Source organism: Pavona decussata, unplaced genomic scaffold (assembly GCF_977016875.1).
Source record: "Pavona decussata unplaced genomic scaffold, jaPavDecu1.1 SCAFFOLD_366, whole genome shotgun sequence".
Taxonomy (NCBI): Eukaryota; Metazoa; Cnidaria; class Anthozoa; order Scleractinia; family Agariciidae; genus Pavona; species Pavona decussata.
In genome coordinates, this window is record NW_028145742.1 from 1,103,499 (window position 1) to 1,125,366 (window position 21,868).

The 21,868-nt window shown below is 39.5% G+C and overlaps 3 protein-coding genes across 5 annotated transcripts in view; 2 read left to right on the forward strand and 1 right to left on the reverse strand.

Annotated features, from left to right (window-relative positions):
• Nucleotides 1-3,136: 3,136 nt before the first annotated feature.
• On the reverse strand, nt 3,137-5,593 carry LOC146452614 (uncharacterized). Its single transcript, XM_085097744.1, has 2 exons — nt 5,438-5,593; nt 3,137-4,090 (listed from the first exon to the last, which is right to left on the reverse strand). Exons 1-2 carry the CDS (start codon nt 5,591-5,593, stop codon nt 3,137-3,139), a joined length of 1,110 nt encoding a protein of 369 aa, XP_084953870.1.
• Nucleotides 5,594-9,311: 3,718 nt separating this feature from the next.
• Nucleotides 9,312-10,758, forward strand: LOC146452615 (protein yippee-like 1). Its single transcript, XM_085097607.1, has 4 exons — nt 9,312-9,608; nt 9,733-9,776; nt 9,876-9,984; nt 10,202-10,758. The coding sequence occupies exons 1-4, from the start codon at nt 9,504-9,506 to the stop codon at nt 10,289-10,291; spliced, it is 348 nt and encodes a 115-aa protein (XP_084953733.1). The 5' UTR covers nt 9,312-9,503; the 3' UTR covers nt 10,292-10,758.
• Nucleotides 10,759-13,525: 2,767 nt separating this feature from the next.
• Nucleotides 13,526-21,868, forward strand: part of LOC146452616 (two pore channel protein 1-like) — a 28,133-nt gene continuing 19,790 nt past the window's right edge. Inside the window, exons 1-6 of one of the 3 annotated variants that reach the window (XM_085097708.1) lie at nt 13,526-13,738; nt 16,848-17,154; nt 18,124-18,194; nt 19,441-19,653; nt 20,794-20,907; nt 21,661-21,791. In XM_085097708.1, the coding sequence (XP_084953834.1) occupies nt 16,953-17,154; nt 18,124-18,194; nt 19,441-19,653; nt 20,794-20,907; nt 21,661-21,791 (731 nt within the window). In that variant the 5' untranslated portion in view covers nt 13,526-13,738; nt 16,848-16,952. Of the gene's footprint in view, nt 13,739-16,691; nt 17,155-17,532; nt 17,896-18,123; nt 18,195-19,440; nt 19,654-20,793; nt 20,908-21,660; nt 21,792-21,868 lie in introns of those variants that run through there. The other 2 variants (XM_085097707.1, XM_085097709.1) reach the window with 2 other exon arrangements.

Here is a 21,868-nt window from a genome sequence, read left to right on the forward strand (position 1 = left end):
TCCTCTTACACTTTTAAGACCAAGTCACCATTTGACAAGAAACTACGTGCTGAGATCTGCAAAATAAGCTATAGTTTAGGGGTATACCCAATGTATACGAGAAGTGAAATGTATTTTAAGGTCTTTATTTTCTCGTTTTAAATGCTTTTCATTTTTTTCTGTTACATCCTTTGTTTTAGATGGAATGATTTATACAATGCCGTTTTGAACGCCTTTTAAATGCGTTTTAAACGCGTTTTTAACGCGTAATAAACGCATTTTGAACGCGTATTAAACGCGGTTTTAACGAGTAAGAAAATCAATTTGAATGCGTGTTAAACGCGTTTTGAATGCGTATTAAACGCGTTTTGAACGCCTTTAAAACATGTTTCGAACACTTTTTAAATGCGTATTAAACACGTTTTGAACGCGTATTAAACACGTTTTGAACGCGTTTTAAACGCGTTTTTAACACGTTTTAAACGCGCTTTAAACGCGTCTTAAACGCGTTTTCAACGCGTATTAAACGCGTTTTGAACGCGTATTAAACACGTTTTGAACGCGTTTTAAACGCGCTTTAAACGCGTATTGAACGCGTTTTAATCACGTTGTAAACGCGTTTTTAACGCGTTTTAAACGCGTATTATACACGTTTAAAACGCGTTTTGAACGCGTTTTGAACGCATATTAAACGCGTATTAAACGCGTTTTGAACGCGTATTAAACGCGTTTTGAACGCGTATTAAACGCGTTTTGAACGCATATTAAACGCGTATTAAACGCGTTTTGAACACGTATTAAACGCGTTTTGAACGCGTATTAAACGCGTTTTGAACGCGTATTAAACGCGTTTTGAACACGTTTTAAACGCGTCTTAAACGCGTTTAAATCACGTTGTAAACGCGTTTTTAACGCGTTTTAAACGCGTATGATACGCGTTTTAAACGCGTTTTGAACGCGTATTAAACGCGTTTTAAACGCGTTTTGAACGCGTATTAAGCGCGTTTTTCACGCGTTTTAAACCCGTTGTGAACGCGTATTAAACGCGTTTTAAACGCGTTTTGAACGCGTATTAAACGCGTTTTGAACGCGTTTTAAACGCGTTTTCAACGCGTATTAAGCGCGTTTTGAATGCGTATTAAACGCGTTTTGAACGCGTATTAAACGCGTTTTGAACGCGTTTTAAACGCGTTTTGAACGCGTATTAAGCGCGTTTTGAACGCGTATTAAACGCGTTTTGAACGCGTATTAAACGCGTTTTGAACGCGTATTAAACACGTTTTGAACGCGTTTTAAACGCGTTTTGAACACGTTTTAAACGCGCTTTAAACGCGTATTGAACGCGTTTTAATCACGTTGTAAACTCGTTTTTAACGCGTTTTAAACGCGTATTATACACGTTTAAAACGCGTTTTAAACGCGTTTTCAACGCGTTTCAAACGCGTTTTGAACGCATATTAAACGCGTATTAAACGCGTTTTGAACACGTATTAAACGCGTTTTGAACGCGTATTAAACGCGTTTTGAACACGTTTTAAACGCGTATTAAACGCGTTTAAATCACGTTGTAAACGCGTTTTTAACGCGTTTTAAACGCGTTTGGTACGCGTTTTGAACGCGTATTAAACGCGTTTTAAACGCGTTTTGAACGCGTATTAAGCGCGTTTTTCACACGTTTTAAACCCGTTGTGAACGCGTATTAAACGCGTATTAAACGCGTTTTGAACACGTATTAAACGCGTTTTGAACACGTTTTAAACGCGTATTAAACGCGTTTAAATCACGTTGTAAACGCGTTTTTAACGCGTTTTAAACGCGTTTGGTACGCGTTTTGAACGCGTATTAAACGCGTTTTAAACGCGTTTTGAACGCGTATTAAGCGCGTTTTTCACGCGTTTTAAACCCGTTGTGAACGCGTATTAAACGCGTTTTAAACGCGTTTTAAACGCGTTTTGAACGCGTATTAAACGCGTTTTGAACGCGTTTTAAACGCGTTTTGAACGCGTATTAAACGCGTTTTGAACGCGTATTAAACGCGTTTTGAACGCGTTTTAAACGCGTTTAATACGCGTTCAAAACGCGTTTAATACGCGTTTTGAACGCGTATTAAACGCGTTTTGAACGCTTTTATAGTGCGTTTTTAACGCGTGTTAAACGCGTAGTAAACGCGTTTTAAACGCGTCTTAAACGCGTTTTGAACGATGCGCCCATTTTAAGCACATGTCCAACAGGTAGTTCTAAAATTCAAAAAGCGAATGGTTCATCTTGACCTATTTTTTAAAATTTAATCGGGGTTTTTTTTTTTTTTAGGAAAGACCTATCTTTCATTTGCTGTGAGTGGAAATTAAGAAGGCATTTTGGATTATCAGAAAATCGCTTCTGAAAACGGCGCCTATACAAAAATTGGCCTATTATTGTCCATTTTTAAACTTAAAAAGTGAAACCTTATTCCTTGTATATTCATTTACTTTTCGGTTTAAATTGAAGATACAACCTTCTTCTTCATACAGCCGCGCGTGAAAGTTAAAGTTCTAACTCCAGGAAATCAGAAAAGTAAGTTTTATCAATCCTTGTGGGGTAATTTGGGTCCATTCTTCTATTATTCACACCATTTCACGGCACGCACGTATTTTAATTTGCGGCTTCACTGGTAATGAATAATTAACGATGTCTAGGCATTCTGCGCGATGGCGTTTTGAACGCGTTTAAAATGCGAATGTTGTTGAATGCGTCTTACACGTCGCTGTTTTTTTTTAGAGAATGGGAAAGAATTGTGCGGAGCAACTGTTTAGTTTATTAGATGAGGACCAGAGTGTGAGGTACAGGAAGTTTGAGGCGACTCAACTGCCCAGACAAATAAGAAACAACGTTTTATAAAGCAGACAGATACAAAAAGGCTCTCTGATTGAAAAATAGCTTTATTCGCCAGTTTGCGACCTAAACAATATAAAATGCAAACTGGTGTCAACCACTGCTTCCCTAGAGTCACTGATGAATCACACTTGACACTGAACGCCTTAAAATAATGAAACTTCAACTATTTTAAGGCGAAGTGAAAAAAAAAAAACAGACTTGCGATGGCAAGCGCGGGAAAACTGTCCCGGTAAGCTCCATCCGATCCAATGCCAGGCACGGGAAAATAAGGCTAATAAAAGACTCAGGACTGGTCTTGATTTGCCTCTTTTAAACCTTTTTCACGTTTCATCCTACATATGTAAGCGTCTATTGCTTGACGGCAAGATCTCCAAACCATATCCTTGTGCGACGGTTCTGTGTTGTCAACCTTAAAAACAAGTTCCTTGATTATTTCAACTCTTGTCGGGTCGACTTTATCTTTACCCCGGGATCCCGAAATGTTTTTGCCTTCGAGTTCCTCCAGTGTGAATAGCTCCCGCAACAAATGCACAGAGAAGTTCATAGTAGAGTTGGATTTTGATTTCAGCATACTGAGCTTTTCCTGAGAAATCGGAAAGTTACCGGCCGAGCTGGCAGTTGCAGCACCTAAATCGTCTTCTTCTTCTCCGTTGTTTTCCACCGCGTCTTCAACTAGGCAGAACTCAGCTGGCGTTTCAACATTTGATGGGGTGTGCATTGGATTGCACCCATTTGGTTGGTCTTCCATGATTCGCGCATTCTGCTGGTTACGCATGTCGCCCATTTCGGCCATAAGCTGGTCCATTTTTTGATCCATTTTATCGATTTTTTGTTCCAGTCTCGCTATTGCATGCAGCAAGAAGCCCAGTGTTTCACTATGATAACCATTAAGGGAACTCGTGGTGGACGTCTGGGGAGCTGTCAACGTAGACGGGAAAGAATGTTGATGAGGAGGATACAAGATAGTGTCCAACGATGGTGAAGAACAGATGGTGGGTGAGGGGTGTGTCACTGTCTGCAAAGGATGAAGTACTGTTGCTTGAGTGTGTGACACTTGCTGTGGAGATTGAAGTATTGCCTGTTGAGGCTCAAAAACTGTTTCAAGGGGGTGACGAAACGTCTGAATAGGCTGCACTTCTGTTTGTGGAGGAGGGGAAGACTGACATGTTCCTGGTGGAGACTCCAATACTCTTTCTGGTGACAATTGCTGGCGTGAAGGCTTTTTCTTTGTGGTAGCCTAAGAAAAAATAAACAATATGTGAAATTCCACTCTTTGGACAATATAATCAGCGATCAGACATGCTCTATCCCAGGATTGTATTTTCTAATCCTCGATCTGTTGTTTAGTTATTTAATATTCTGCTAGAGTCCACAACATCGAAAAAAACTGCTGCTCTTATAAAATTGGCGCGAAAACAGGACGAGCTCTAAATCTTATTTCGTAGAAATGGCGTGCTTAGCCAATCAGGAGCAAGAATTTTCGCCGCTCCACCAATCAAGGGTCAGTAATTTTGCCCTCGGTGAAAGGAAAATTAAGAAAAAATGCCCTGTTTTAATCAATGAACATTCAGTAATTTTGCACTCTATGTTATAAGCACAGTTATGCCATTCCGCAAACTCACTCCTCCTTATACCCTCACCGCTTTAATCCTCGTTTAACCTGTCAAATTTCTCCCCTTTACTTTTTTTATTTCTTTCTTTAATTGTCTTTGGAATGAAAAATGTTTACAATATCTAAAATAAATCGACGCACATTTGTCAGTCAAGCGGCGGCAATTGTTTGTTTCTAGTCTCTTGCCTAAAGGCCCGTTTAAACTGTTTCAACATTAAATTACATGCGTTCAACAAAACTAAACTAAATTTCGGGGTCGTTCAAACAGGTCTTTCAACATTGTTGAAAGTGTAAAATATGTCGAAAGCTTGTTTAAAACGTGTTGAATCAAATTTAAACTCGAAAATGTTGAATGGCGCTGAAGCCGTTTGAACACTCCGTTCAACATTTGTCCAACATTTGCCCAACATCCGATCAACGTTTGTTGAACGAATGTTGGTAAAATGTTGAAAACGTTTAAACGGACCTTATCGCGTTTTATTTCTGATCAGTGCACTAAAGAATGTGAATAAATTAAAGTGGTTCGCTGCATAAATTAAAAATGGTTTGCTCTGCAATATTAAAATAATCTTCGCATTTAATTGATTTTTCTTCAATTTTTCTTTTCTGATTTGCTTTTGTTTTTCCTGTCGAATTTTATTTCCTGTAGCTCGTTTTCTCTTTATGTTGTTTTGATTTTGTTATTTTTTTAACCTGTGCAATTTTTTTGGCCGTTACTAGTTTTCTCGTTACTTCGTTACACCGTTTAGTAACACCCTTGTTGAAGAGACTGTGTATTCAAGTTTATATCTAGCTATTGATTGATTAACTGATAATTCGATCGCAGCTATAATGGCTGCGAACGAGTTGCGGTGATGTGATTGAGTCTCGTATTTTAGTTCCATTCATACAAAATGGGAAGATATTTTTTATCAACACCCTTACAAAACAGATCACACGCTGTCAACACGATAACATAAAGGTTAGTCAGACCTGTTTCACTGCTTTCCTTGGCCTTCCCTTCCTGCTAGTTTTGGTCCTTTTCTTGTCCTGGAGAATCGAATCAGAGACGAAATATAAATGCAAATTTCGCGACAAACGAACTGATCGAACGCACAATTTTTCACTCATTTCACTCAATTCACTCATCTTTTCGTAATCAGAAATTGAGATCTTACCGTCACTGATTCGGGTTCAAGTTCTTGCTGCTGAGTGCCGGCGGAGTCGGACATTCTCGGGCAATGACAGTTTGAAGATCTATGATCGTTGATTGTTGATCGTTGATCGTTGATCGAAGATTGAAGAACGCGTACTAGTTTCGTTTGCGCAAGATACACCCGAGATGACGTTCTAGTTAATTGATATGATTGGGCCGAAATAAATTCGCGCGCTGCATAAATTAGCACACTTTTCCTCTTGAGACCTTCGTAATACCCATAGGTATTGAGCATAGTAATCGTTCTCTTAAGGCCCTTTTAAACGATTTCAACATGTGAACTTACATGTGTTCAACACTTTGCTGCACCAAATATGGGGGGGGGGGGGGGGGGCGTTTGAACAGGTCGTTCAACATTGTTGAAAGCGTAAAAAATGTCGAAAGCTTGTTGAAAGTGTGTTGGTCGAATGTTGAAATCCTTATGCGTTCATACCCCAAGAGGTCTGTTCAGAGTTTTCCATTTCCCTCCATCCTGCTGCACTCCTTTGCCTTTGCGTGCGCGGAAATTATTTTCGCCAATATCTTATGGCGCGTTCTTTTGGGACTATTCCGGAATAGGAATACTCGGAATAGACGGTATTTGTGTTCTTTTGGGAGCTCTTCCGTTTTCGATCGGAAAGAACGGAATATTATTCTGTTCATTCTGCTCCCGATAGCAGAATGAACAGAATGGAAGGAATATGGTTTACTCGGAATAGACAGAATACGCGTTCTTTTGGGAAATTTTTGGCGGGAAATCCTACGTGGCCGCTCGCGCGCGCAGACATATTAGTTCTCAGGTCACTTACTCCATGGGTATTCCGTTCCAGATCTTAGGAGAGTTCTTTTCGAGATTGAAATTCCGTGTATTCTGTTATTCCTAAACCGGAATAAGAATAGCTAGAATAGCCCCAAAAGAATGCACCCTTAGTTATCCTTGTTCCCATAGTCTACGATCTTTTGGTCAGCGGTAGCAGCCGTTATCGGATGTCTTGAACGCTCAATGTGAAAAATTACCGACTGCGCTTGCTCAGTAGCAGGAAGCCAGAAACTTTTTGTCAAGGAATTTCAACGCAGCGATAGAAAGTTTAAAATGGCGTTTTAATATATAACCAATTTAGAAAAGATTTTAGTTGCCTTACCTGACGCTACCCTGAGAAAATCAAAGGCTCCTGTGAGCCAACTCGTGAATGCAGAAGTGAATAGTGGTAACCCTATAAAGTACTCGCATCAAACTACGCTACAAGGATTCGTGGACGCCATGCCGCATTGCCAGATAGTCTGAAATGTCAGACGTCTCCTCCCCTAACCCACAGGGTTAAAGAAAAATAAATAAACGATATAAAACATTGTTCGCGTTGTGTTTGGTTGGTCCAGGAATCGAAATGTCGTGTTAAGTTTTCTACGCAGTCCGATCAGCCTTGCAGAAATTTGAGTCATTTATATTTTTGGCTGATTAGATCTTTCACAGATCCTGAGTATACTTGCAGCATTTTCGTTGTGCAGTTCCTTGCTTATTGTTTGCTAACAGGAAATTGAGTTTTTCCCTTTTTGGAGCGTTTTCATGCCATTGCGTTTGTAACGTCAAGCTTTTCCTGCTCGTGGAAAGGAGCAAAACCACGCCAAAAAAGGAAACATTCGACTTCCGGTTGCTGACCGTAGAAGTTCTAAGCCAATCACAGTTAAGCCAATCACAGCTAATAAAATCACAGAACCACCGCACGAGATTCGTGGAAAAACAATGGCGGACAGTATGGAGGACGCGTTTAGGAAAGTTTGCGAGGTTTTCATTTTGAAAATACGTTTGCGTTCGCAGGCTGGAACTTCCCTCGTGGTTCCCGGTTGCAACGCATTTTAGCCTTTATTCAAAAATTTTCACTCTAACGAGCATATATTTGAGTGATTCACCTCCCGAGACTGCTCACAGTCCCCTATTTTTCCGTGGGATTTTCGAGACTCGTACGCTACGCGCGCCATCTTAGTTTGTAAAGGCGAGGGCAGCCTGGGGAGGGTGCCTAGAAGTACCGAGGGGGGCCTAGTCAGTAGTTAAAACACTCTCTCCAGGTTGCCTTCACCGTTATAAACCGAGAAGGCAGGCGTTCAATCGAAGCGTACGAGTCTCGAAAATGCCAGGGGACTGTGAACAATCTACTATTCACCCGGCTCTGTCCCCACCCCCACCCCCGACAGAAACATATTGGAGATGCCTAAAGCATACAGGAAGTTTTTTTCTGATTCTATTTTTGGGCCTCTTCAGTAAATTATAAAAATATCGAATAAACAATATTACTAACAAGGAAGCAAATACAAAACAAGTATAATTTTACATCAATGATGTACAGTACTGGCTGTAACATGGTATTAAGGGATTTCAAAATGAATGAGCCTGGGCATGTGTAACCTGCGAACGCAGATGTATTTCCGGCTGTCACTTCTCTTCGGCGGAGAGAAGCGGCAGGCTAGGGCATGTGCAACCTGAGCGAAGGTACTCAGTCCAGTCTACGTTTTCACTATATTGACATTAAATCCATGTTTTTGAATGCACAAAGGAAAACAGTATTGCTGACATATCAAACTTTTCCTCTCACCATGCCAACCCTCTCCAATCAGAGAAGAACATATTAATAACCTGAGTATCAGGCCTTCCTAGGGGAAGGGGGAGGGGAACATAATAAAGTATATAACCTCCCTAAAAACGAATGCTTAGGAGGCTTGCTACCTATGCCTGACTCCTGCCGCTCAGAGAACAAAGACACTTATAGCGGGGGGCTCAGTAACTGCAGCTGTAATATTGATCCTGTGATTCAAGCATGCACGCGCGCTACAGCAAACAAGGGGTCATTCACCTGATTTTAGCGCGGCCGTGATCAATTATTAAAGTGGCGTGTGATATTAGCATGATTCACTTTATTCTTTCAAAGTTTTATATTTTTCTGTCACTGTGGAAACGAGGTGTTGTTCATAGATCAGTTTTCCCAGTGCAGATCGAAACCGCCATCTGGTTTGACTGGTAACGCCGCTTCTTGACAAACTCTCTTGGGATATGGACACCTCGGATATTGCATGATCAAGGAATTCGATCTGAACATGTTCACACGACCAACATCAGAATTGTAATTAAAACGGAATGTTATTTTCTCATGTCAGGTAATGTAGGTTTTGTCTACTGCGAATTTCTTGCTGTCAACGTTACGAATACACACAGTGGATGTCGACAAATTGAATCGTGCCCAGAATACGAACATCACAGCTGGACGCAGTAAACTCGTGTCTTCCGTCACGAAAACGAAATTTCATATCTCGACTTTTATTTTGTGCTTTAGAGGAAGATACGCCATTCGCGGAAATATTTCCCGCGAGAGAAATATAATGTTGAAAACTGAAAGCTAGTTGTTGTGTCAGTTTCGAATCTTGAGTGTTTTATTGTCGACGGAAACGGCCTAGTGAAAAAACATGACGCAATGTGAAAGGACATCCGTGATTTTCTATTTCCGGTTTTTTCTTGGCCTCACTTCTTTGTTATTTTTGTCTGAGTATTGTGATTGGTTCTTTTTTCTCATGTTATCAAAACGTCTATCAAAACACGCGTTCTAATTGGTTGAAATGAACAAAACCCCAGCTTGTTATCACGTGTGTCAGAAAGCAAATTTTCAAAACATTATTGAATGCGACAGAGCTGAGAAAAAATTGTATATGTAGTCGGTGGTCGTCATTTCGTCTCATTTAATTGAGCTTCTCCGTGATAAAAATTTAAGCGAGTCGTGCTTACGCTGTTAGGGGTTGGACGACCTTGCCGTCTGTAAAGCGTTTCAGTTTCGAATCATACGGCCGATTCAGAAGTGAACTTTCGTGTCCTTCGAAATCATGGTGAAGACGTTTCAAGCCTATTTGAGTCCCCATTGTCACAGAAAATATAGCTGCATTCATTGCCGGGCTCACCTGGCGAACCACGACGAACTTATTTCAAAGGTAAGTGTACTATCTTGATGGAAAACTAATTCACTTACAGGTTGTAAGAGATTGCCTTTCGGTTGTTGACAACATTAACATCAGCCATATTGATTTTATGCAAACTCTATATATTTTGTTTCAGTCGTTCCAAGGTAGCCAAGGCCGGGCTTACTTGTTCAACAAAGTGTAAGTTGATTTTCAAAGGAACATGTTTTCTAAATTGCTGTTCGAATTTAGTATTTCATACCCTAACTATTTTCCTGGCTTGTGTTTTTTCCTCTACAGAGTGAACGTTGGTTGCGGTCCAGCTGAGGAACGTGTTTTGTTGACAGGCCTTCACGCAGTTGCCGACATTTATTGCGAGTGTTGTAAAACAACGCTGGGATGGAAATACGTGAGTGAACGTTTACAGTTTCTTCTTTCTCGGTAAACCTAAATAGTCAGGAGAATTTTAGTCGAATTTCTTGTCGAAAATTTCGCGCGTGTTTTTCGCGGGTCGGTGACCAAAACAAACCTGACATGCAAATTTTTCGCCATGTTGTTACTGACAATACAGTCGCTGCGCTTTTAAAATTAGTCTCCTAATCTTTCATTTTCGTTGCGTTTACTAGGAACACGCCTTCGAAAACAGCCAAAAGTACAAGGAGGGAAAGTTCATCATCGAAATGGCACACATGATAAAAGACAACGGATGGGACTGATGGAGAGAAGACGAACCAGAGGCAACTCAAAATTTTTATATTTCCAATGGATTGCCATTGGATTTTGTACAGAGATTATGTTTTATTCATAATGTGAAAAGAGCTTTTATACTGACTCCCTTATACTTGAAAAACCACACAGACATTCTGATCTATCAACGATCAGAATTATTTAGATCTCTTTCGTAAGAAATCGACGTTTTCTTTGTAAATATCAGAGAAATTTCTACAGCCTTTAAGTTCTTATTGTATAAATACATTGGTTACGCATGTAAATAAATGTCACGGGTGCAGTGTTAGGCGGTTAAGCTTATAATTTCTGTCTTCAACTACTGCTTGTACAGTTAAGTTCGTTATTATAGTGGAAGACTTGTAAATATGAAAATATTCTTGTAGTTTATGATGTTTAATTTAAGTCGAGTGAGCGAATGGCAAGCGGTAAAATAAAATTGTTTTATTGCGATGTATACGAGTTTATATTTTGCTGGGTAAATCGATGACCGAATTCGAAGCTACATCCTCGAGCGATGGAAGAAATTATACAGCAATCGAAATCTTGCAGTAAACGTAAAAGGGTCTAAAATCCAACTAGGAAATGTTTGAGTTCAAAGTGACTTGGTTTCAAAGCATCAGTTTCATTTTCGAGGGAATTACCCCTTGTCGGCTGGAAGGTTTAAGATAGCATATTCTGTGGTCGGTGTCTAACATCTTAAAGCAGATTGTTTACATCCTGTCGAAAAGCTTTTATAAATTTGCATCTAGATTTTGAAGATTTGGCAATTTAATCCTCGGCAGCTGAAAATAAGAAGGAACTCGAGAGCAGCATATATTTTCTATTGTCAAATTTTTATTACGTGACACGATTTAAAATATGTCCTTGTACGGTGCGAAGTTTAAACTTCATTTTTCCTGCCTTATTAACCATTCGTGTAGGAAGTCAAGCTGAAGGTTTAGTAAGCAGGTTTTGAAAACCCGCTTGCATTAACAAAAAGGAATCGATTTCTCATTGTTTTCGTTTTGAGATCTCCGACATTAATCTTCTCCTATGGCGCATGGTGAATTATGTGAACATGTGGAGATTGAGGGGGGAGGGGTGGTTGCATCGCTCGCAAGTGAAAAAATGCCGATTTCGTGAATTCATCAAGGAAATGTTGACGATTTTTCGTACCTGAGGTTCGTGTACGTTGTTGGACATATCGGATATAGAATCTTAATTAACATTGTTTTAAAAAAGAAATTCGTGCGACGTGACAAGGTGCCTGTTTCATAAACCACTCATGAAATATTCAGATTGCGAAGAGACTTGGTAAAAACAACTATTAAAATGCTTTCTAATGCAAAGCACGTTTAACGAGGCCATTATTTATGATAGCTTTAAGTCTTTATCACTTATGGCAGGCAGAGAGAAGACGGTCCAACATTGAAACAGCGGAGGAGAGCGAAGCACAAGTTTTTCACTCCGTGGAATACCTTTTCAATGAATTTTAAGATCTATTTTATTATTTACTTTTTTCAGCCGGGATTGAATCGAGGCTTGGGCAAGATCCAAAAGAGAAATTCTGTTTTGTCCACGAATCCATCAGACGATATAATATGAAAAAAAAAAAAAACAGCGATTTCGTATTTGTTAATTTGTGACATTTGTCGATTGTGCTCGCGTTTCAAGGTTGAACTTCCGGTAGACGTGAAGGCTTCAAACACGCGCTGAACTAAATATTCTCCCTGGAGGCTGGTTAAAAATCATGAATCAAAACAGGAACCAACCAATGCTCCATTTTAATTACGGATCAGGATTAAATATATCAATGAATATAATCCCTCTCTGTCCTTACGACTTTATACTGATAAAATCACACAGCAAAATAAATTGGTTTGCACGTCAGCTGGCTAGACAGAAAATTTCGAAAAATTTCTTTGAGTGTTAATATATACAGTACCCAATCAACACCATCGCCTAATCAAGACCAGCAGTTTAGCTTTCGAAACGTTATGATCCAAACTCCCACTGTGCTTATACAATCGTGAGACAAACGATTCATTTGCATGAGCGATCAAATTCTGAACTTTCAACAACCCAATATATTTGGCAAAGAGTTTTAAATGGCGCTCCAGCTACACTGTGACGATCAGAAAACCTCTGGTACTTGCCTCTAATAATTATGAGCTGACGTTGTTGTTTTGTCTTCTAGGACGGCTACTTCCTGATTAGAGTGAATATTCCCTGATTGCTTTAAGCTTTAAGGCATGTCTGAGTAAGCTTAAATTCCTTAGCTGAAAATCTAAGTCGCTGAAAGCTTTAGAAAACGGAATTTTATTTATCCGAATTTCCAACCTGTTGTTGGCTTAATGAATACCGTATTTATTCGAATAATAGCCGGGAGCGATTTTTTTTCGCACTGAAAGGGGGCGATTATTCGAGGGGGTGTGATTAATCGACGGTGCCTACCAATACTGAAGCATTTTTGCGCGGTTTATGTCTATGCGGGAAAACCAGATGTTAGCAAGGGCTATGGAAATTCAATGAGAGAATTTGGGGGAACCACGCATTTTTTAGAGTGACTAAAAAGTCTAAAAAGCAGTAAAATGATGTATGCTGTTTTCAGTTTTATTATCTCTGAAGAACGCATGGTTACCCTTAATTTTCTTTATGGATACCAAGAGCACTTGCTAAGTTTTGCTTTCTCCGCATAGTTTTAAACTGCGCAAAAACATCCCTGTATTAGTAGGCACCACCCATAGGAAATCCGAGTATCTCAAGATGCGCAGAACGTATGCGCAGTAACAATAGTAGGCACCGTCCTTAAATATCGTTCGCGGGAAGTTGTGTAACGATGTCTGTTCAAGTAGGGGGAGGGGTAGAGGTATAGGGGTTTGAGTATTCGACGGAGGTGAGGGGAGAGGGCGGGGATATTATTCGAGGGACGCGATTATTTCAATTATTTCCATCTGAAGGGAGGGGTCGATTATTTAAGGGGGGAGGGGATTAACATATTTGCCCCTCCGAAAATAAATTAAGAATAAGTTTTCCAGCGTAACGAAGTTTTGAGGGACTTTTTGCTAAAGAAAACTTTAGATTTCCTTCAGAACAGAATCCGAATTTCTGAAGAGATTAATTAAGCCTTCTGGACCAGTTCCGAACAGATCTTCACCAACGTGAACGATCCCCTTGTGAAATAATAGCTAGACTTTCGAAAGTCCCTTCTCATTGTTCGTAGGTGACCCTCCAAAGCTTGCGACTTACAGTTGAAAGGTTTACTTGTAACAAGTCTATATATATAAATTGTCATAAACGGTCGCTAGATCGCTGGCTGGAAAATTCGTTTTTGCCAGACAGCAAAGTGTCCTCTTTAGTCGAGCGTGGTGTGCATGGAGTTCTGGGACTGCTAATAGGTCAATACAGGAGCGGTTGTGTGATGTGAGCCACCGGTCGGATAAAATTTAGAAAAGGTATGAATGGTATGTGTTAGAGAAAAAGCGTTTAACCGCGCTCAACTTTTTCACATTAAGGCAAAACACTTCAGTATATCTCTCATTTTATTTACTCACAGAATTAACTCGGTAGAGTGTGTTAAAATGCTAAATGAACCCATGACTCCTACGTGAGGAAATTGGAGACCTCACGAGGCAAGAGAAAAATATCTTGACCTTGGCGTGAATCGAACCGGCCTTACCTAAGGTTTTCAAGGGTTCATTTAGCACTTAAACATACGCTACGAGTTAATTCTTTGATCCATAATTACCACCATAATCATCCACCACTTGCTCCCGTCTGGCCTTATGGCTCAGTCGGTGGAACAAGGGACAATGAAATCCGGCGGTCGTGGTTTCGAGGTCGAAGATTTTTTAATTTGCTTCGTGCGATCCCCAATTCCTTACTAGGGCTAACGCTCAGTAGGATTTTCATGGGGTCATTTAGTACATTAAAAAACACTGCAGAGTTCGGTTTTTTTTTTATACACCATTTGTATCCTTGGATCCTTCGTATTTGCGCACAGGCCGTGCACGTATAAACTACACGTCATCTAGCTATTGATCACGGGTTCCCACACAGCAAAGTTATGGACGTATTGATTTCTTAGGAATCCGTTTCCCAAATTGCTACGAAAACAATATTTTGTGACCGCGCCTATTTCCGAATTAGAAGGGAACGGTATTTTTCCATTTAGCATATTGGTGTACCAAAGTGATGAACCAATATAGTATACTGTTGTGGTACAAGATCGAAACAAGATATTGCGTGGTCGGCTTTGTCACAGTGGAAAGAGAAAGTGACTGTCCGTAATTAACCACGGCGGCGAAAATCATTTGGTTTGTTTCGTTCACAAGTACCGCTGAGTTTGCATCTACGATATATCAGTTTTGCATGCACTCGCCATATCCCGAGAAAAAAATGGGGCCTATATAAGCTTAAATACTGATTCATTCTCTTGCTTAGTTGAAAATGTTTAAAAAAAAAACATTCTTATCTTGATTGCTGATATCTGACAAAAAAAATACTATCGTCGCATTTTTCTTTCTGAAAATCAAAACCAAGGAAAAAGGCGGCAATCATTTGTATAAATTTTGAGGAATCAGTTGTTCGGCGAATGACGGAATTCTTCCTAGCAAAAGTGTATTGACAACACTTTTCTAAAATTGTAATTCTACAACCATCTTTTTACAGCCACAATTACAACTGGTTTTATCACTCCACCTTCGCTCAGATGCTACAAAGAATAATATGTTCAGGTGCTGACGTTTAAATGCCCACTGGTAACAGCTAAACAATGTTTTTTAAATAACAATTTCATTTTCAATTCTTCCTTATGAGTCCATGAGCTGGCTTCTTTTATATAGACTTTTCGCTCTCGTCCAGAAAGCACTATATTTAGTTATACCGCAAACTAACCGCAGCTTAACGGCTTGCCTTATTTTGACTAATATTCAAGAGGCTCGCCTGTCTGTAAATTGTTAGAGAAGTCACACAAAAAGTATTTCCTTAGTACTTTGAGGAAAAGGGCCACTGATGCCAAATAAACTCTACTATTCCAATGTCAAGAGCTGACTAATATCCGGCCTATATTGTTGATCTGCAATCGCAATTGGAACGGGCTGTGAAAAAAAGACTATTTTATAAATAGAAATGATGTAAGTAGGTCCCATCTCTAGGTTGGAGTTTATGGACCACCACAAAATTCTGTATTTATGTCCCTCTAAAAATAAGCCCCCATTACAATAACAGGCCCTCACTAATGTAGGCCCATAATTGCTGCTTGAAGTTTGCTAACTTCTTGTTCGTAGCTTTGACTTGTCCCTGCCTGTACGGCTTGGCTCAGGCCCTCACGATCAATTCGTTTCGAAGAAGTAAACGAACGGCTGTTCGGACCAAGTGACCCGAAACAGATTGACCGAGATGAAAGACAGAGAGAGGCCTAGGAACTAGGCAATTTCAAGCTCGGTTCAAGTTTTTACTGTCAAGCCTAGCCGTTTTTGAAACGTAAAGTTTCCTCTGGAATAAACTCCTCCGAAACAAAACAACAACAACAGCCATCACTAAACTGAGTCCTTGTGATAAAAATAACGTTGATGTGGCTAGGAAGGAGCTAGAGCACAAGTACTTATCTCAATTTCTAACACTTCACGTTCACGATCGGCATAGAATTGAAAGTCTATCAGATAAGACGAAGTCAAGGGTCAATAAACTTGACAGAATAACTAAAGTAGTCGGGTCGAAAACTGGTTTTCTCCTTTTGTTACTGCGCATACGTTCTGTGCATCTCGGGATGGTCCGGGGAAACTCTTTTGAAGATGCCTAGTGATTCAAAGATATTTTTGCGCGATTTGTGACTTGCGGCCCAAGGGAAAAGAAGTTCTTAGCGAGGGCTTTTGAAATCCAGAAAGAAAAACTGGGGGTAGTCACGCATTTTCGAAAAAACACATCAAACAAGTCAAACAAGAACGATCAGTAATTGCTTTGAGTGAAAATTTTTGTGCAGGTAGACCAGAAGTGTGAGTCATACGCGATAAGATACAAGAGATGAACTTAGGCTTCGTAGTGGTTATCTATTTGGTGAAAAACTCGCCAATTCGAGATTGCTTCAGCTTCCGGCTGAAGGCTACTACTCTGAAGCAATTCTTTTACTTTGCTAATGGATTAATGAGAAGCCTGACCTTTTGCCAGTGTCCATTTACACTGCAATAGAGATTTTTTACAAAAGAAATGAGTCACGATTAAGATGTCTGCGTCCGCTTAATAGAGGAATCCGTTGACGAGGCATTTTTTGCAATGAATGTGGGGGAAATTTTTGGGACTTATGAAACACTCAGTCATACCACTATTTAAAAACACAAACAGTTCAGTGAACCTTAACGACACTCGGTTTTGTGTTCCTCAGAAAAGCGTATGATTAAGGGCGTCATGGTGTTTGAGTGATCGAACGAAACTGAAACTAAGTTAGTGTGCAGTCTAGGCATAAGTATTGTAATTCAAATGTAGTTATGTGCATAAAGGAAAGCAGAAGCGAATTGAAAGAACTGTAACTGTGCGCTTGCTGATGCTTTTCACTCTGAGTTTCAGCTGAGTCGCGTGTACCTCCAAGATCAGTCAACGACAACTGACCCGCCGGGAATCACGCGTCCATCCATTTAGCACAAAGCAAAGGAATTAGGTTTTGCTAAACAGATGGCGAAGATGGCAATGAACGAATTAACAAACATTGAATCGAAAGAAAAACAACAGCTACAGGGAAAGAAAACGGAAACCGAGGAATCTTCTGCGAAGGGAAATGCTGAAGGCGAAAAGGATGGAAACCCTAATGAGTCAGTTTCGGGTGAATCAAACGCAGCCGTTCCTAACAGTGGTCAACCTGGCCGGAGAGTTAGAAGTGAGTATGAGTGCCTTTTCCATGCTGTTATCTTTTATTCTTCCGTTTATGGATTGCAAAAGTGCATTAAAAAGAAAGTGAAACCCCACTTATCGACACTTAAACGAACAGGTGACACAGGTGGTCCAAATTATTTTTTAGCGCTGCTGTTTAGTGCATTTTACTGGGGATTTAGCTTCTAATTTGAATTGTATAAGGAAGAACTGAGACTCATTAGACACATGCAGGCCAGTTCTTGGTTGGGGGCTTGAAACAATGTTAAAAGGTTTTAAAGCTGCCTTGAACTGCAAAGCTCTATGACGTACCCAAGAGCTCTCAAGACAACGTACTTATATCAGATGAGTTGGTCTCATGGATTGCTCAACAGTTTCTATCTGTTTTGTCACATACCGCTTCCATGAGACTACACTATTTCAGACAAAACGTCAAATTCTGACTGATTGCTTTTTCATTTAATTTAATTTGCTGTATGTAAATTGGATAGGTCTGAAACAAACAACCCGAAATCTCGATCGACGAGAATCGCGACCTGGTTGACGGCCAAGGCCCTGGGGACCAGTTTGCGAAATTCGAGCTTACAGTCACTGGTGGTCAGCAGTTTTTCGATAAGACAAAACATAAGTGAACTTCCGTTCCTGTTCCTGAAACAAGCTGAAACAAAACATGGATTAACAATCGAACAACGTACCATGCCTTTTCATCTTCGGGAACTGGGCAACGTCATGTCAGACAGATATGAAGGTTAATATTAACTGTATTAAAACGTCCAAAACCCGGAAATTCTCTGTTGTTCTACAGTGGAACCTCGATTTAACGAAGTGCCACGGGACTACGAAAATTGTTCGTTATATCGAGGTTCTTTTCCATACATTTTAAAAAGCCGGGCTGTAGAATATCGTTCGTTATACCGAGGACTTGGTTATAAAGAGGTTCGTTAGTATTCACATTTGTCATCCGTTTCCACCACAGAGCTGAGAAACACTTCGTCGGTGGGTAATGAAATCGAAGACATGGATGATGAACCAGGTTATTGCTATCAGGTAAAGTTGTTGTTAAGATAAAACACCACACTGTTCCTTGAAGTGCTTCTTTGTGATATCCTTTACGACGAACAGCACGGTGAGGAAACAGACTTCATACAAATTTCACGTACACTTGAATTCATAACTATACATAAGTTCTTGGAATCCCTTTTTGACAGTTTTTTGCCTATTGTAACTACTACTTTGTGTAAAGCTGCTCACTTTGAAAATGAAGAAAACGTATAAAATGAGTGTAGTTAGTGCAGAACATAGAGCACAGTAGCTTGAAATGATGAGGAATGAGGAATACTTTGTTAGCTATATAGTCTGAAGTTCAGCCTCAGCTTACATACTGTCATACATGTTTAATCTCAATAGCGAATTAGGTTTAGCTTCAATAGCTTTTACCCCTTCTGATCCCCTGCAAAATGGTAACCGATGTGAAACTAGCCATCAGGTTAGATGTCAATGATGATGATGATGATGTCAATGATGGTGGTGGTCAGTTGTGTTATTGTTGTAATGGTGACGTTGATGACGGCAACAGCTGCCAAAATTTTGTCATTGAATGCATATGGGCTGTGTGGTCCCAACTACAAACAACAACAAAGAGATTACGTAATTAAGAAAATAATGAAAAGGATTTATAACTCACTGGTAGCTGTTGCTATTCACGGCAGGTAATAATTAGTTTTAAAAATCATTATGTTTTACACAAAAAGACAAAAACAAAGTCATATTTGTTCACTAAGCCCATTTTTTAAAAAAGGAAAGAAAGAGAGAAAATACAAATTACTAAGAAGGCGGTATAATAATAAAAGGACATAATAAAATTTAACCTGAAACCCCTACCTATTTTCAGACCTGTCCAAAACGTATAACTTGCACCTTTTCATTTTCTAACCAAATGCCAGTTGTAAGCTTTCTGGCTATACAACCTTGTAAGAGGTTTTCAGTGGGCTTATGAATGGGGGAGAGGGTAGGGAGGCTTTTAATAATATATATTATTGGACAGTTTTAATTTGTTTGCATGTATATGGACCTAAGTTTACATGGGAAGGCTTGCATCTGATAGTTTACAGTATAATAATTTTTGACACCATTTTCGGACTTGATGCCGAATAGGAAATTCAATTTCAGACCTGAGTCTTGAATTGATGTCCATTTTCAGACCCCAAAAATCTTACCAATTGGGGTGTGCAAACCTACTCTCATGCAGCTTGTATACATGGTTTCATGAATGTTTCTTTTGATTCTTTCTTAGGATGCAGCCATTTTTCTCCAGGAGGGAAAGAATAATGATCGCTTTGACACCCACCCTTCCCGTGGAACAGTCAGATGGTATCTCATAGCTCACAGTAAACTTTTCTATTTGCTGGATTTAATGGCTGCATTGCTTCTCCTTTGTTTGGGACTGACTGAAAAACCAGCTTCTGGGGAGGTGCCTCTTGATAATAAATTATTTCTACCAGTACCTGTAAGTAAATGTGAAGTTCCAGAAGATATCCATACTCCCCTACAGAAGGTTGTTTTACACCCCCTCCTCACAGGAAATTCCAGGCCAGCTTCATACTTTCCCTTTTAAAATTTTGGCCTCTTAGACCCCCCTTCCCCCTAAGAATTTCCAATGACCTTCCATGGGTAGGTATGGATTTTTTCTGGAACTGTTTTGTATAGCAACTTCTTAAAAGATAATACCAACAGTACATTAAGAGGATATCATAATTACCATCAAATTACTTCATCAAATCCTTGATTCACCCTTTCAGCTTTGTAAGGCTGACTTTGTTCAGAATTTAGTTTTGAGTATCAACTGAACCTCAGGTAATCTGGGGCATCCAAGATTTTGCTCTGGGAACCTACAATATTGGAAAGATTAAAATAAAAAATTACCCCCCCCCCCCCCAAAAAAAAAAAAAAATCAATGATGAATTTGCGCACAAACTGGTGTCTAACTTTTGCTCTCGGGTGATTAGAAAATCTTATTTTTTTCATACAAATCATGTGCTGGGCACCCTAGATTTTAAACTTTCGGAGCACTGGGCTCCCTTCAATTTTCCTTAGAGCACAGCCTTGACAAAGCAAAACGCACTATTTTTCAATCATTGAAATGGGTGGAGGGGTGGTCTTAATTTTTTCATTTGATATGTCCAAGATTGCAGTCTTGGACAGATTAAAATGAAAAATTAAACACCCCTCCCCCAAAATCAATGATGAATTTGTGCACAAAGCAAAACATACCATTTTTCCATCATTGAAATGGGGGGGGGGGAGGGGTGGTCTTAATTTTTCATTTGATCTGTCCAAGATTGTAGCATTTAACATCACAGGGGTTCAAATCGTGTCCGATTACATCAGGTTATTCAACCTATCTTGGTTCCAGGACCTTTGTAGAAGTCATTTTGTAATCACAGCTCAATCGATATCATCTCGACAGCAGTACCTAACATTCCGCAGGTTAGATCTTGAAATTTTTCTTAGGCAACAGCCAGACGAGCCTTGAGTATAGTCTGAATGATCACAAGATGAAAGTTATTATTGTTGACAATAAAATATTGCATATAATAATATATTATTTGTAGACCTTTAATTATATCTTTGGTAATTAAATCTTCAGGTTCACGGGGCCCTTGAAATTTTGTCACTCTCAGTTGTTGGTTGTGGTCTTGCCGTAAAACTAAAATGGCAAGGAACAAAGAGTTTCTTTACCCACAAGAGAACACTCCTGAAGGTAGGCCTCAAACATGACTTAGATTACCTTGTCAAGTGCTTGTAATTCTTGTGTTCTTGCATGCTTCATAACTTGTTAAGGGTACCAAATGAATGTAAAACTGTAAATGGCTTTGAACCCTGGAGTCGTGTCATATTTATTTAGTAGGTAAATTAAATAATTTATTGTGATCATCATCCAAGTGAGAGTAGCACAAAGAACAACTTTTTGAGGTGCATTGATCAGTGATGTTTTGACAATCTGAGTGGAAGTCATTATCAGTGATGTCCAGATTATAACCAAATGGTTAGCACAGCTTATTTAATTAAAAAGAAGAAAGATCCTCGCAGTTACTACGCAACTTATTAGCAGTTGGTGAAAAGAAAGCCTGAAAAAACATTCAGGCTTGAACGGGATTCGAACCCATGACCTCTGCGATGCCAGTGCAGTACTCTACCAACTGAGCCATCAAGCCAAGTGGGAGTTGGTCATATTGTGAGTTCGTAATATAGCCACGAAGGATGAATATATGAAAACATATATTGAAACATACATAATTATGTTTCATACATTTATATTCAATTACACCTTATAATGTTGCTCACTTTTGGTATGAGCATGGATCAGAGTTATGCCACAGCTATTTCTAGTGGGCAAGATTTTATGCTTTGTAGGAATGTGACATTCAGTACGATGATGGCAAGTTATGTTGTTAGCAAATGTTATCATGCTTGTGTTGAGTAATATTATTAGCCTCTGTTTTATTCTTACCAGGTTATTATTTTAGTTGTGATGTATGTGGAAGCTGTTACTGTTCTTATACGAAGGGAGAATCACGTCAGGGTGACAAGATCTCTTCGACCTCTCTTTCTTATAGACACTCATTATTGCTATGGGGTAAGAAGGTGAGAACTTGGGAAATATGTTTTCTACTTTGCTTTGTAACATTCTTCATACATTCTTAATATATATACAGTTTGCA